Source organism: Camelus ferus, chromosome 7 (assembly GCF_009834535.1).
Source record: "Camelus ferus isolate YT-003-E chromosome 7, BCGSAC_Cfer_1.0, whole genome shotgun sequence".
Classification (NCBI taxonomy): domain Eukaryota; kingdom Metazoa; phylum Chordata; class Mammalia; order Artiodactyla; family Camelidae; genus Camelus; species Camelus ferus.
In genome coordinates, this window is record NC_045702.1 from 22,040,914 (window position 1) to 22,055,613 (window position 14,700).

Sequence of the window (14,700 nt, forward strand, 5' to 3'; positions counted from 1 at the left end):
TCTTTCTTAAAATTAAATTATGAGAACGTAGTGGAGCATCCTCCTCCACATCACTTACAAGAGAGTTGAGGAGAGGTTGGCCCCGTCAGCTGGCAGCTGTATGTCTGTATTAGTTTCCTAGAGACATGGTAACAAAGCAACAAACAAGATGACTTAAGAGAAATTTATTGCCTTATAGTTTTGAGGCTAGAAATCCAAAATCAAGGTATCTGCAGGGTCAGTCCTTCTAAGGACTGTGAGGGACAGCCTGTTCTGTGCTTCTCTCCTAGCTTCTGGTAGGCGTGGGCATCCCTTAGTTTGCGGTTGGCTTCCCCCCTGTGTCTTTATATTGTCTTCTCTTTGCAGGGATCTGTCTGTGTGTCCACATTTCCCCTCTTTATAAGGATGCCAGTCCAGATGGATGGGGCCACCCTAATGAGCTCATCTCATCTTACCTTTATCACCTTTGGATACCTTATTTCTAAATAAGAGCACAACCACAGGTCCTGAGGGTTAGAACTTTGACATCTGTTAGGGGGAACACATTTCAACCCACAGCAGTGTCCTTCTTGAATGATGAGTGTTTATGTGAAAATTAAAGCCATGGCACAGAAGCAAGCTCTCTGTTCCCAGGGACTTCAATGTTGTAATTGCATATGTATCTGTGTCTCAGTTCTATCTTCCATGTCCCCTTACAGTCGTCTCCGGGTTGATATTAACTTTTCTGACCTGTTGTCCACACAGTTACCAGGAGATATTTCTTAAACACACAATCTGTGATTCTACCACCTTATTTTAAATGCTTTATCCTGTGGTTACAGGGTAAACACAGACTCCACAGCACGACAGTCAAGGCCTTTATTGTCCTAAATGGAAGATATTATACACTTAAGAGCTGTGAAAATTCCTTAAAGGGGAACTCTTTATAGATTTGATAACATAAAGTATTACACATTAAAACGTACATATTCAAGGTGATAAGGCAAAACAAGGGAAGGCAAATATGACAGAGCACAGATTTTAGTCCTGATTTATATCTTAGCCAATTTAAGTCAGTAGAAAAATGCTAATAATAAATGAGCAAAAAGCATAGCTGTACACCTCACAAAAAATTTTTAAAAACTCTCCAATGTATATGTGAACATAAATTTTCCAACCAAAAATATGAATAAAATAATAATAAAAAGCTTTTTTTTGCCAAATAAGAAAATATTTTCTTCTTCTTCTCCTTCTCCTTCTTCTTCTTCCTTCTTCTTCTTTTTTTTTAAATCAGTCTAACCAGTGCTTGTGAAGATGCATTAACAGGCAGAGTTGTGGTTTCTACAATCTTAAGACTCTAAAGCTGACCGTCACCACTTCCTGGTGGCAGAGAGGGAAGGGAGTAGCAAGCCTCTGGCAGCCACAGGTACAGCGTGGCTGCTACACATGCTGGATTCTGACTGTTCACATTCATTTCCTGTACCCTTGAAGGGGGTCTACAAAAAGGTAGGAGGAGGGGCCTGGCATTCCCAAAGAGAACGAGCTGCCGCCCCCCCAAATTTACTTCTGGAGCTCAGGAAAAAGGAGATTCTATTTTTTAATTGTTTGCTACTTTTTCAAAATTAATCCGAAGTGTATAAATTCTTTTCATAATCAGAAATTACTCCATTTAAAAAAAAGAGGCATAAAACTCACATGTATCCTAACAAAAATTCTCTCACTTGAATTTGGCAATCTCTATCAGTTTTTATTCTATTTTTTCCTTTCGTAGTTCAAACTCCTACAATAGTGTGGTCATCCCCCCTATCACATTCCACCAACTAGTTCCTTTTCTAATAATTTGATTTCTACAAATACCACCACGCTAATAAATTTTAAGTCACCAAAATCTGATCACTAAGTGTATTACCATTTCCCCTATCCATTTTCTGTTCCCATTTTCTGCAAGAATTCATGCTAGTGAGAGTTGTCTTTCTCTCCTTGGAAGTAGTTGCTCCCTCTTTATACTCTGTCCTTACCCTAAACATTCCTTAAGTGATGCTTTATTTCCCAGCACATTAGGCCTATTTCACATCTTTGCTCTTAAACCCTTTTGCTTTTCTCTCTGCCAGTGAGTTGGCATTTTTCTTTAATCAACAACACTGGGAGTACATTAGGTGCTTAATAAAATTTGCTCTTTACATAGCAATCATGGCATTTTTGTATAGTTGTGGTAGGCAGAATAACCCTCCCCTCACCAAAAGTGTCTATATCCTAAGCCATGGAGCCTGTGCAGATGCTACTTTATGCGGCAAAGAGACTTTATGATTAAGTGAAGACACTATCCCGGATTGTCTGGCTGGGCCTAATGTAATCAGAGCTCCTTAAAATAGAGAAAGGTGACAAGGCAAACAGAGAATCAGAGTGGGGTGTGAGAAAGACTCCACCGGCCACAGCTGGCTTAGAAGATGAGGAAATAGGACAGTGAGCCAAGGAAGGCCGGTGGATTCTGGAAGCTGGAAAAGGCAACAAGTGGGTTCTCCCTTAGAGTATTCAGAAAGAACACACTCCTACACACACTTTGAATTTAGTTCAGTGAAACCCACTTCAAACTTCGGACCTCCAGAAATGATAAATTTGTGTTTTTTCAGTCCACTAAGCATTTGGTTATTTGTTACAGCAGCTATATGAAACCAGTACAATGGTACTTCGTCATTTTCCATCGAACTTAATATGATGTCACACAGACAATTTGTTTATTCAATGTTGAATATGAATATTGAATGAAAATGAATAAGATACTAGAATTTGTCACTTTCTGGATTTTTACATGCAATGAAATTCAGTCTGATGTGTTCAATAGTAACATTTCTGAACATGGAGAATAATATGAGACCTTTTATTTGGGACTCGGAGGCGCAACAGAAATTACTTTTCCAATAAATCAATGGACTTGATCAGTCTATTTATTTTGCCATCAGCCCAGTTACCTTGCTGTTCTCCAACAGTCTACTAGAAAAGCTTGATTATTGATGATGGCTCAGGTCCTTCTCTTTCTCTGGTGGCCACAGCCTTTGTGCCTTTGCCTTGTCATCTCCCCGGGCTTGACATGCAAAAACTGTGCAACCAGCTAGGGCTCCACTGGGCGCAGAGTTCACTGGCCGAGGCCTGCAGGCTAAATACCGTGGTTAGCGCCTTCTGTGCGTTAAGATTCCCATACGCTCAGTGCCTTTCAGTTTACAAAGTGTGTGATTTCATTTCATCTTCACAGTAACTTGGTGTGGGAGGTATTATTGCCTTCATTTTACAGTTAAGGAAATTAAAAGCTAAGGGGAGTTTCCAGGTAGCGAATGACAGAAAGGAGATTGAACAACAATCTCTTTAATTCCTGATTCAGTTATAAAACTCATGCAGTTCTACTATATCACAGCTGTCCCTGCCATTTTACCTCAGGGCCATTACGCAGCTACTCCAGATACGTGTTCTGCAAGCGCGTTTTTAATGACAGCGTACCATATGCACATTATAAAGTAACGTGGAAAACAGAACGGTATGGAGTTCTAAATCACTGGTAATCTTACTGCTCACAGTAAGATTACTTTTATACTGTTACTGTTTGGGTATATTTCTTTCCAAATATTTTTTCTGTGCATTCACCCAAATATATTTCTTTTGATATGTATTTTTATTTAGACTTTTGTATCCCATTCCATTTTTATTGTTTTGAGTATAGTGAGGGATCATCGTAGCCTTATTTTATTTAAAATTGCACTATATTGCCTTTCAGTGACCTAGTTTTCCTATTTACATTAAAATATAAATAAAGAATTAGTGCACCCTTCTTGAGGTAAGCATTTTGGGGGGATCAGCGCTGTGCTTCACAGTGTGGTTGGGACCCGCAGCAGCAGCGTCACTCAGGAGCTTGTTAGAACTGCAGGTTCTCCACTGGGTCAGTCTCTGGGGTGAAGCCCGGGGACCCCCGTCTTAACAAGCTCTCCAGGTGATTTTCATTTTCACCCATGATAAAGTTCAGACTGAAGCTTCAGTTTTCCACGTGTGCTGATGAGGGAAAAGCAGCTAGTAAACCTGCTGTGTGCTAAAGACACGCAAAGTAATTGTCACCCTTGAAGAAAAAGAAAGAGCTTCTTGCTTACCCAAATTTCCCTCCTCCGCATGCTTTCAACATCTTCTCTTAGTCAGTTACTTGGGACAAGGTCTCAGGCCCTCTGAAATGCCCGTGTGCTTAGAAATGCAGTAGTTACCTCCACTTCTCATCATCCAGTCACACTCTCATATGTCTATGAGCCAACCCGTCAGAATCAGCAGGACGAAGGGGAGGTGCATTTCAAGTCTCACCTACAGCTTTCCTTAAACATCTAGCATGTTAGATTAATACAGAGTAGAAAAGCAGGATACGTTTTCCAGACTCTTCCCGCAAGATAATTCACAATCTTGTTAGGAAATACAGTGTTCATATATGGAATTTAACAACAGTCAATCAAATCCTAAACTGACAGCAAGCAAGCATTACAGTGCGTGAGATGAGCAGCGTGCGCCCTGGACTGTACCGCAGGCGGGACGTGTTGATTAGGGAAGGGCTCCCTAAGAAAGGAGGAGTGTCAGTGGGACCTAACTAAGAAGTATTATATTACAATGAACAGTCCATCTAATTAATTACTATACGTACAATACTTATTCTCCAGACAAAGCTGAATGAGACTGGGTATCTGTTATATAAACAGGACTTTGTGGAGTCAGAATTTAAACCCAAATCTTTTGCCTGAGAGCCCTGTTTGTTACCACCTCTGCCTTAAAATTTACCTCTGACTGAGACGTTCTATAAATTAAGAGACCTGTAGAACACCGCGGGTAAAGGCAACCCCAGGAGGGGTGAGCGTGAGTTAAGCAACTTTCTGTGTCCAGTTCACCTGAGCAGAGAGCAAGGTCTACACTGGGAAGCTGCAAAGACCAAAGGAGACCTGCCAGGCTGTGGAAGGTCTGCGTGCATGCGTGATGGTCTGGCACGTGCTATCATAGGCACTGAAGAACCACTGCACAGTTTTTAACACAGTGAAAGCAATGTTTTACGACTAGACTATCTTTGGATTAAAAAAGCATAATTTGGTGGGAAGTGAAGAGATATTTGGGTAGAACAATCAATTAATAGTGTGATTGTTGTAAACCATACCAGACGATAAGGAAAATGACTGGGGTGTTGGCAAGGGGGGAAGAGAATGGTTATTAGATATTGGAAAAGAAAGGTGAAGGTTTTTTAATGGCAGGTTGGCCAAAGAGACTAATTGGAAACCTAGGAATTGGAACCTGCAGTTCTGGATGATTTTGAGCTTTTCACAAAAGTTGCAATAATCTGGAGAAGGATTGTCAAAAATTAATAAGGCAGTTTTTTTTTTTTTTCCTGGAGATTGTGAATGTAAGTCATTCTTTACTCTTTTTTTTCCTGACTACTTCACCCACCTGGGCTCCCTGTCCTGTTGATCTTAAAAGCATGTGAATCAGTCCTGGCTCCTATTGCATTATCCTTCCTCGTAATCTTACATAGCGCCGGCCATTCCTTCACCAGGCCATGGCAGGTACCGCATAAATGCTGTTCCCTTCTGAGTCCCTTCCCTGAAATCTATGGTTTTGCTACAAGGAACTTTCTTTCCAAAACCTACCTCAATTATGGCATCTTTCTGCTTAAAGTTTAAAAACACTTCTTCACAATCTTTTATTGCATTACTTACTTCACTTGGTATGGCATTCAAAATTAGTCACCATAGTTTATTATCCCAATAAGACAACTGAGAGATAAGTCATTACACTGGACAACAGGTACGTGGGCTCTGCTTAACCTTCTAGCCACAACCTCTTCCAGCAGCACTTCATGCCTGAGCAGTGCCCAAGTCCTGAGTGAGCAGTCCCTGTGCCAGAGGTCCCTGATCTGTGTGGTTCACAGCTGTTCGTGTTGCCTCCTCCGCTGCTTCACACATCACGTGTGCTCGGTAACTCGGAAGGAAGGAAGGAAGCAAGGAGGGAAGGAAGGCAGGCTTAAGTAAATCAAAGCACTTTAGAATTGTTTTAGTCTAGTGTGTTCTGTTTGTTGAAATGACATAGAATTTAAGGTCTAGCCCCCTTGGACAGAGGAATGCATGGAGAACCAAAGGGAGGCACAGAGCACGTGGTAGAGAAAAGCAGAAAAGGGAGGTCCTGGAATCAGACCTCCTTCTGAGTAACTTAGCCAAGTAGGTGCTAGGAGTCTGAGTTCAAGTGCGCTTGACCAAAAGCCTCCCCTTATCAGACAGATAGATTTTTTACCAGAAATAGTCCTTAGTTTTGTAAAGAGATCTGTCAAATTCATCATAAATGTCAATGTAAAGCTGTTAAAAAAAAGTTTCACAATAGTGTTTTACAAATTCCAGCTACAAAGGAGATAATGTAAATGTGCATTTTGCACTTCTGAAAACAGGTGCAGTCTCTGTGAGAAAAGAAAATGAGTCAGGGGCATGGGAACAAAAAGGGAAACAATGGACAAGGACCTACAGTTTAATTACAGAAACGTCAGCTTTCTACAAAACGACATTCGATGTAATTAAAGCACCTGTAACAAATAAAGTGAAGGAGAGACATTTCTTCCTTTTCTCCTGAAATAAAGGAAAATCAGAAACCACATGCTATTTGTGGAAAATTTATACTGTCTATGCAAAAAGTGTCTCTATGTGTGTGTGTGTGTTTGAGAGAATGAGAGAGATTTTCTCTGATCTCTTAGTAGCCCAGTAGTGCAGATAATATTCATAATAAATTTTCGGAATAAAGTCCCTTGCAGTAAGGAGATGATATCTGTAGGTAAGTGTGGATTAAATATTTTTCAATGATCACGAGGCCCAGTGGAACAAACATGACATGTATTTAACGATGTATTGATTGTTTTAGGCACTTCCCCGACCATAAAGCCACAGCGGGAACCCACTATCTCTGTCTGTTAGACCAGAAGCAGTGCTTGTAGACTAAGCATTAAATTATGAGTTTAAACGTAGAGGAGAGAGTGGCACTCTCTGTCAGGAGGCTGTGCTCCTCCCGCTCGGTGGTCCGCCCGCCTCCGATCTGTTACTGGGCGCTTACCTGGGGAGCCGCTTTTGTTTTGGGTGCCGTGCTCACGCAGGCTCTTTCCTTCCAGCCATCTACGAGCCTTCCTGTGAAGCGTACAAACACCTTGGCCAGACGTCCAATTACTACTGGATAGATCCCGATGGCAGCGGACCTCTGGGGCCTCTGAAAGTTTACTGCAACATGACAGGTAACTCTGGCATCTTTATGTTTCCTGAAGGTTGCTTTTCTGTATGCTGAGGGTAAGCAGCACCACTGAAGTTTGTTTCTTCCGCACCGTGTTCTTACCACAACAGGCAATAAGCTAAACATTGCTGGATCTGGTAGGCTAAACGGTGAAATGAATTTCTAAAGCCGTAAGACCTTCTGACACTGGGTTTTTTTTTAAAAACCTGCCTTCTGATTTGAATAGTTAATAATTAGCATTGAAAAAAAAAATCAGTATGCAGCGGAAAAACTAGAACGGGAAATTGCAAGGCTGAAGTCCCCAGAAAGATCCAGACCATGAAGCAGCCTCTGCAAGAACCAGACTGAGGAGGGCTAGCAGCCCCTGCCCCCGACTGTCCACACTGCCGTGTGAGAGGAGACCTGGGGGCCACTCCAGACCAGTTACAGAAGGAGCCGTTCTGGGCACCGAAATTCCTTTCTGGCACTAGCAAAACTTGGCTGCTGCTTTTATGAGATTTATCTAGGGAAGAGAGCCTAGTTTTCCTTCACTTCCATATTAAATTTCAGAGCCGTGAAATAAGATTGGGGTTCTTGTAAATTCCCACAGTGGTGCGTAGGATGCACAGATCCCTAAGATAGGAGCTGATTATCCATCAGACACGTGGTAATGTCTTACCCTCCAAAACCCTGGGGAAGCCTTGGTGGCAAGCACGATTTCCTGGTTCCAGGAGAGGATCAGCATTTGATGTGAACTCCTGAGGCATATGATGATGAGGATAACGATTATATGATGCCCGGATGATGAGTGCAGCATGGACCATTTACCATGTGTTGGGTACCACAGTAACTTCTCCACTCAGATGACCCGATCTGTATTCTGACTCCATTCATCACCAGATGTATAATCTTGGGCACCATGTTAACTTTATTGAACTATATAAGCCTCGGTATGTTTTTTCTGTAAAATGGATTAACAGTGGTAACTCCCTCACAGCATTATTGTAGGAATGAAGTAAGATAATCTAAGTATGGTTCTTAGCGTATTTCCTGACACATAGTAAGCTTTTAGGAAAGACTCTCAGGAGTAAGGTACTATTATTTCTTCAAAGAATTAGAGAGTTAAGTTCCTTGCTTACATCTTTCAGGCAAAATTCAAATTCAAATGTTTGAGGCCAGTGGTTCTTCAGACCAGCTATGCTTCAAAACATTTCTGGAGTTTTGTTTCTGTTTTTTTTCCTCTTCTTTCTTCTTTCGTGGCGTTCTTTCTTTCTTCGGTCCTTCTTCCAAGGAGGAAGGGAGGAAGGAAGGAAGAAGGAAGGAGGAAGGAAGGAAGGGAAGAGGGAAGGAGGAAGTCCTTCCTTTTCTTCCTTCCTTCCTCTCCTGGCCTTCCTTTCCTGTCTTTCTTTCTTTTCCTTCCTTCCTTTCCTTCCTTCCTTCCTTCCTTCCTCTTCCTTCCTTCCTTTTCCTTCCTTCCTTTCCCTTCCCTTCCCCTTCCTTCCCTTCCCTCCTTTTCTGTTCTGTTCTTTCCATACAAATGTCTGCCTCCATCCCCGGAGACTGATTCAGCAGGTGTGAAGAGGAAACAGGATTGTGCAGCTAGAACTAAGCCCTAAGCAGTGCTGCAGACAGGCAGAGTCCTCTCCGTGGTAGCAGGAAGCCAGCGCTGAGCGAAGGGAGGATGCTGAGGGCATGAGTATGGTGTGGAGGGGGTGTCGAGGAAACGGTAACGCGGGAGCTGTTGCCCCCTGGACGTCCTCCCACGTCGGGACCCCAAGTGTGCCGCGGAGGAAGAACTCACGTCCCAGCGAGCTCCACCTAAGCGTCCCCTGACTGCTGGGCTTGCAGGTGCGCTCAGACTCTGTCTTCTTCACCTGCGTTTTAATCGTTCTTGAACTAAAGCGTGACCCAGGAGAACTTGATTTCAGTCTATAAGATTTTGATTTTGGCTTCTCCTAATTTATATACAACAATTAAAGCCAACTGTTAACTTTAGCAATGTCCCAACTGGTCCCCGTTGGTTTGCAACCTTGGGCGTTCCCCAGGTGAGCTCTGAAACTGGCCCCCTAGGTAGAGGGCATGGAGAGGCTGGAGAAAGAGGCAGACACCCCAGATGGTAGGTGGCAGTATCAACAGGCTAGGGAACTCACTGACAAGGCTTGTCTGGGCGCCCACGGGTAAGGAGGTCTCTGCACCCACCCCCCAACCCCCCAGAGTCTTAAAAGTTTACATAGAGGACTTAGCAGAGTTCAGTCATGTATTCAGTCCAGGCGCTCTCAACAACACCTTCCTCCCTCAAGGCCACACCCTTAAATTGGCTGCTTGTATGGGAATAGTAGGCGGGACATACATTCCAAGGCAGGGGAGGGGTGAGGAGTCTCTGACAGCCAGGGGTCAGCTCCAGGGGTAACTGGCAGTCACGTCCTCTCTGTGACCTCCTCCCACAGTCCCTTCAACTCCTTTATTTTCCTGCTGCCTCTGTCAGCAGGCTGCTGGATAAATGCTCTGAACGGACCGCTGTGGTCATGGGACCACCCCGCTCTACACCAGCTACTGAAGGATGGGAAAGGGCCTCAACTTAGCATTCGGCTCCCTTCACATTTAATACAAACTTACTAGCACTGCCCTTTTCCCACCCTGCTTCCTTCTAGCCACCCCATGCTCCAGAGTAGAGTCCCCATCATTCCAAATTCAGTTTGCTTTGTTCTGCACTAAATTTTGTGCCATCCTCCCTGTGTACAGTACCCTGAACCTCTCTATCAAATACTCTCTCTCAAGAGTTTTCTTGGATCCTAAACTCCTCCATGAGCTCTTCCTCATCTTCACTATACCTTCACCACCAACCAACCATTTTAAACTCTATTATCCATCAAACCCTTCCCTCTTATCCCCTCATGGAGTTGTGGGGCCTTCCCACTTGTGTGTCACTTAGCGTGTCTCCCTTGCATTTCAGTTATTTGTATAAGTGCCTTGTATGGGTTTCTCAGGGCTAGCATACCTAAGTACCATAAACAGGGTGACTTAGAACAGGAGAAATGTATTCTCTCACCGTTCTGGAGGCTGGACGTCTGAAATCAAGGTGCTGTCAGGGCTAGTCTCCCCCTCTAGGCTCTGGGGGAGAGTGGTGGTTGCTGACAATCTGATGTTCCCTGGACTGTTGATGCACTGATCCAGTCTCTGACTCCTTCATTGTATATCGTGGCTCCTTGTGTGTCTCCTCTGTCTTCACATGGACTTCTTAAAAGGACACCAGTCATTGGATTCAGAGCCCATTCTCATCCAGTATGACCTCACCTTAACTAATTACACCTGTGAAGGCCCTGTTTTCAAACAAGATCACATTCTGAGGTTCCAGGTAAACATGAATTTTGGGGGGTCATATTCAACCCAGAGCATCCCTTATCTCCCCCAATTCAGTTGTAAACTTCTCAAGGTAGCTTACATTTTACTATCTATAGATAAGTCAAAACTAAACACTCTGTCATTTGACGTAGTAGTTTAAAATCTTGATTCTGTCATTTCTGGTGTTATGGGTTGAATTGTGTCCCCAGTAAAAAAAAATGTTGAAATCCTGCCACCCAGGAACTCAAGAATGTGACTTTATTTGGAAATGGGATCATTGCAGACGTCACTAGATAATGTGAGATGAGATCACACTGAAGTAAAGTCCTTAGTCTAATGTGGCTGCCATCCTTGAAGAAGAGGGAAATTTGGACACAGACACTCACATAGCGGAGACTGCCATGTGAAGAGAGAGGCAGAAATTGGAGTTATGCTGCCAAAAACCAAGGAACCCAGGATTGCCAGCCATACTCTGGAAGCTCAGAGGCAAGCATGGAACAGACTGTCCCTCAGAGCCCTCAGAAGGAATCGGTCCTGATTTTGGGCTTTCAGCCTCCAGAACAATGATGGAGATACTCCCTGTTGCTTTAAGCCTGCTAGTTTGTGGTCTTTTGTCACAGTAGCCCTAGTAAGTGAATTCACATGTCATTGTCTACTCTTTTCGCATTATAAGGGGTGCCACCAGTAAATGTGTCAACTTGGAGACTTCGTATTCTAAGAAAATGGAGTAGACATATTTCCCCCTATTTCTTCAACTAAGTATAACTAAGAACTCTAGATACTGTAAGTAAAACAAACATAACATTCTAAAAGGCAGAAAAAAGAAGGCAGATCAGCTAGCGACCTTAGGGTCCAGGGAAAAACACTGTTGAGTTCCCTAGTTTATTTTTTCTTGCCTCATATATCCTCGACTCAGATCTGGAGAAGTTGGCAATCTGGAAATGCCAATGTGTGCAGACAAACAAAGCCCCAACAAACCCTGCTCTCTTTAGCCAAAGACCAGGAAAAGGGCAGCCTGATAAGACAGAGAAACTGTAGACAATAAACACTCTACCCCAGCCAAATACCACAGGAAAAATGAATGCCCTGTTTGCCATGCCAGTGAAGGCAAGTGGGGAGTCCAGACTTCTAGACTTGAGAAGCTGTAATGACATGCTTCAGCAGTGCCTCTGTGGAGGTGTCAGTGAATCCCAGGCAGAGAGCCAACACTTTCAATCCCACCATCCAGTGACCCCCCTCCCCGGACAGTAACGGTGCAGACCACATTGGGAGCCTGGACATCCACCCCCACCTGGCAATAAGAAGGTGCCCCCCCAACACTAGGGCGATGTCAGATGAAGCCAAGGCAAGTCAGGACTGTCACCACTGCCCAGTGGTGTTGAGGCTGCTCCCATGGCACTGTCAGTGTAGACTTCATGGGTGCCCAGTGCTCCCACCCTAGCCCAGCCCAGTCTCTCCCCTTGGATGTCAAGGAAAGCCACGTGGGGAGCCTAGACTTCTGCCTGTACCTAGTGGTAATGAGACAGCACCATCCTTTCCTCTGCTCAAGAAAAAGCCAATTAAAACAGGTTTTTGTAATTTCCAGAGTGTCATTACATAATATGAAAATGTCTAGGTTTCAAGCAAAAATCACTCATCATAGCAAGAAATAGGAAGCTTTCAGGTAAAAAGAAAGAAAATAATGAATAGAAGCCAGCACTGAGACAGCAGAGATGTTAGAGTTACCTGACAATTATTTTGAAGGATCCGTAACAAAAATGCTACAAGGAGCAATTTTGAATATGCGTGAAACAAATAAAAATACAAAAATCCTCAGCAAAGAAAAACATATTAAGCAATTGGAGATTTTATAGTGGAAAAATATACCAAAATAAAAATCTCAGTGGATGGGATCGACAACAGAATGGAAGGGATAGCCACTCTGTGAAACACTGGTAATTCCTTTAAAAGCTAAACATGCAACTACCATATGACATTGCAGTTTTACTCCTGGGCATTAATCCCAGAGAAATTAAGACTTATGTTCACCCAGAAACCAGCATGCAAATGATCCGAGCAGCCTTGCTGATAAGAGCCCCAAACTGGAAACCCATTGTCCTTCCACAGGTGAATGGTTAAACAAACTGGGTACATTGATGCCATGGAATACTGCTTAGCAGTAAAAGGAACAAACTCATGGATACAATGCAAAAGTGTGGATAAATCCCCAGAGAGTGAAGCTGAGTGGGGAAAAAAAATTCCAATTTCAAAAGATTAGATTCCGTATGATTTCATTTATGTAACATTCTGGAAATGCCAAATTTGGTGAAAATGGTGGACAGATTAATGGTCACCAGGGGTTAAGGAAGGGTGGGGTGGGAGTGAAGTGAGTATGGCTATTTAAAGGGAAATACGAGGAATTCCTTTGGTGATGGAAATACTCAGTGTCTTAACTGTACCCACGCCAACATCCTGGTTATGATACAGTACTATAGTTTTCCAAGGTGGAGCCATTGGTGGAAATGAAGTAAAGGGCACATGGGTTCTCTCTGTATTATTTCTTAAACTGCATATACAATCTACATTATCTCAAAGAAAAAATTAATTTAAAAAGCAATACACACAAAACCCCCAAAAATGTTAATTTCTTCATAGTCTTTATTTTTACACAAAGAATAGAGTGTTTAAGCAAACCTCTAGGATTCTTTTTTCACTTTCTTTTCTTTAATTTACTATGTGCCAGGAACTGCCTGGTGGGAATGAATGGATACAGTGAATGCCTTCATGGTGTTCATAATTAGTAGTAAAAACCGGCACTAAAAAGGTAAACTGAAATAAATAATTTTTCTATAGAGAAAAATAATGGAATTGTGAGGAGTGACTTATTTTGGATAGACGATTTTTTAAAAGACCTCCCTAGGAAGCAACATTTTAGCCCAAACCTAGCGTATGAAAGGGGACAAGGCACTTAAAAAGGGGAGGAAGGGAAATGAGCCTGTAAATTTACACCCCAAGGCATGAAAGAGACCATGTCCTCCCAAGAAACTGAAACCCCAAGTGACTGAAGTATATGGAGCCTAAAGAAGGGACCCAAACTGAAGTGGAGAGATGGGCAGAGGCCAGAGCAGACCAGGCAGTAAGGACGGTAGTGCGGGGAAAATGTTTGGACTTTATTTTATTTTCAATCATTTTTCAGTGTAGCAGCTGGGAACCCATGGGAAGGTTTTAAGCAGGAGAATGAGTGGGTCTTGATTAAAACGACCACTTGGAGTATTGTGACAGAGTGAAAGCACTGGGACCAGTTCTGAAGGTGACGCTTCCTTGGACTAGGGAAGTGATGGTTTAAGTGATGAAAAGGAGGTGTATTTTGGTGGTATTATTGACAGGATTGGTGATGGATGGGATAAAGAAGGTTAAATATAGTTATCAGGAATAACTCCCAAATATGTAGATTAAATAACTGGGTGAATTATAGTGCCATTTGAGAGATGTGGAAAATTATAGGAAGAACAGCTTTGGAGGAATTTCAAGAATTCAATTTTGACCTATTTAAATATGAAGTACTATATACCATCTCAATTAAGATGGAAGTTTTGCCGTTGGATAAACCCCCAAAGGATGTTTGGGTTAGAGATATAAATGTGTTAATTGTTAGCATATGAATATATGAAAAATGATAATATCACTTAGGGGATGATGTAAACTGGGAAAAGGCATCTCAGGAGTGAGATCGTAGGAACTCAACAGACAACAGATGAGGTTTCTGGTGATGAAATATTCTGTGTGTAGGAGAAAGTAATTGCAAGTGGAGGAAAGTGTCTAAGAGTATTTGGGGGACAAATGAGTCACCCGTGTGGATGTTGAAGTGACTGCTTGAATCCTAAAGAAGGATAAAAAGATTTGGAGGATGGAGAGTGACTTTGAATCAATGCAAATGTGTGTAATGAATGAGCAGAGCCCTGCAGGGGGGCCTTCCCGGGGACAGATCCCCTCCACCTCTGCGTGTGTTAAAAAACACACACACACTTTAGCCTTCTAGGCCTTCCTCAAGTTCCAAAGAGCAAGTTTAATCAAAAAAGTGAAAAAATGCAGAAACAAAGAGAACAGTTAAGCAAGACAGAATAATAATAGTTTATTCATAAAACAAAGTCAAGGACTTTTAGCTCCTCCTCA

At 42.7% G+C, this 14,700-nt stretch overlaps 1 protein-coding gene across 1 annotated transcript in view; it reads left to right on the plus strand.

Moving 5' to 3' along the window:
- Positions 1-14,700, plus strand: part of LOC102513310 (contactin-associated protein-like 2) — a 1,230,151-nt gene that overhangs the window by 1,167,542 nt on the left and 47,909 nt on the right. Inside the window, exon 13 of the mRNA XM_032484371.1 lies at positions 7,112-7,231. Within this exon, the coding sequence (XP_032340262.1) occupies positions 7,112-7,231 (120 nt within the window). The remainder of the gene's footprint in view (positions 1-7,111; positions 7,232-14,700) is intronic.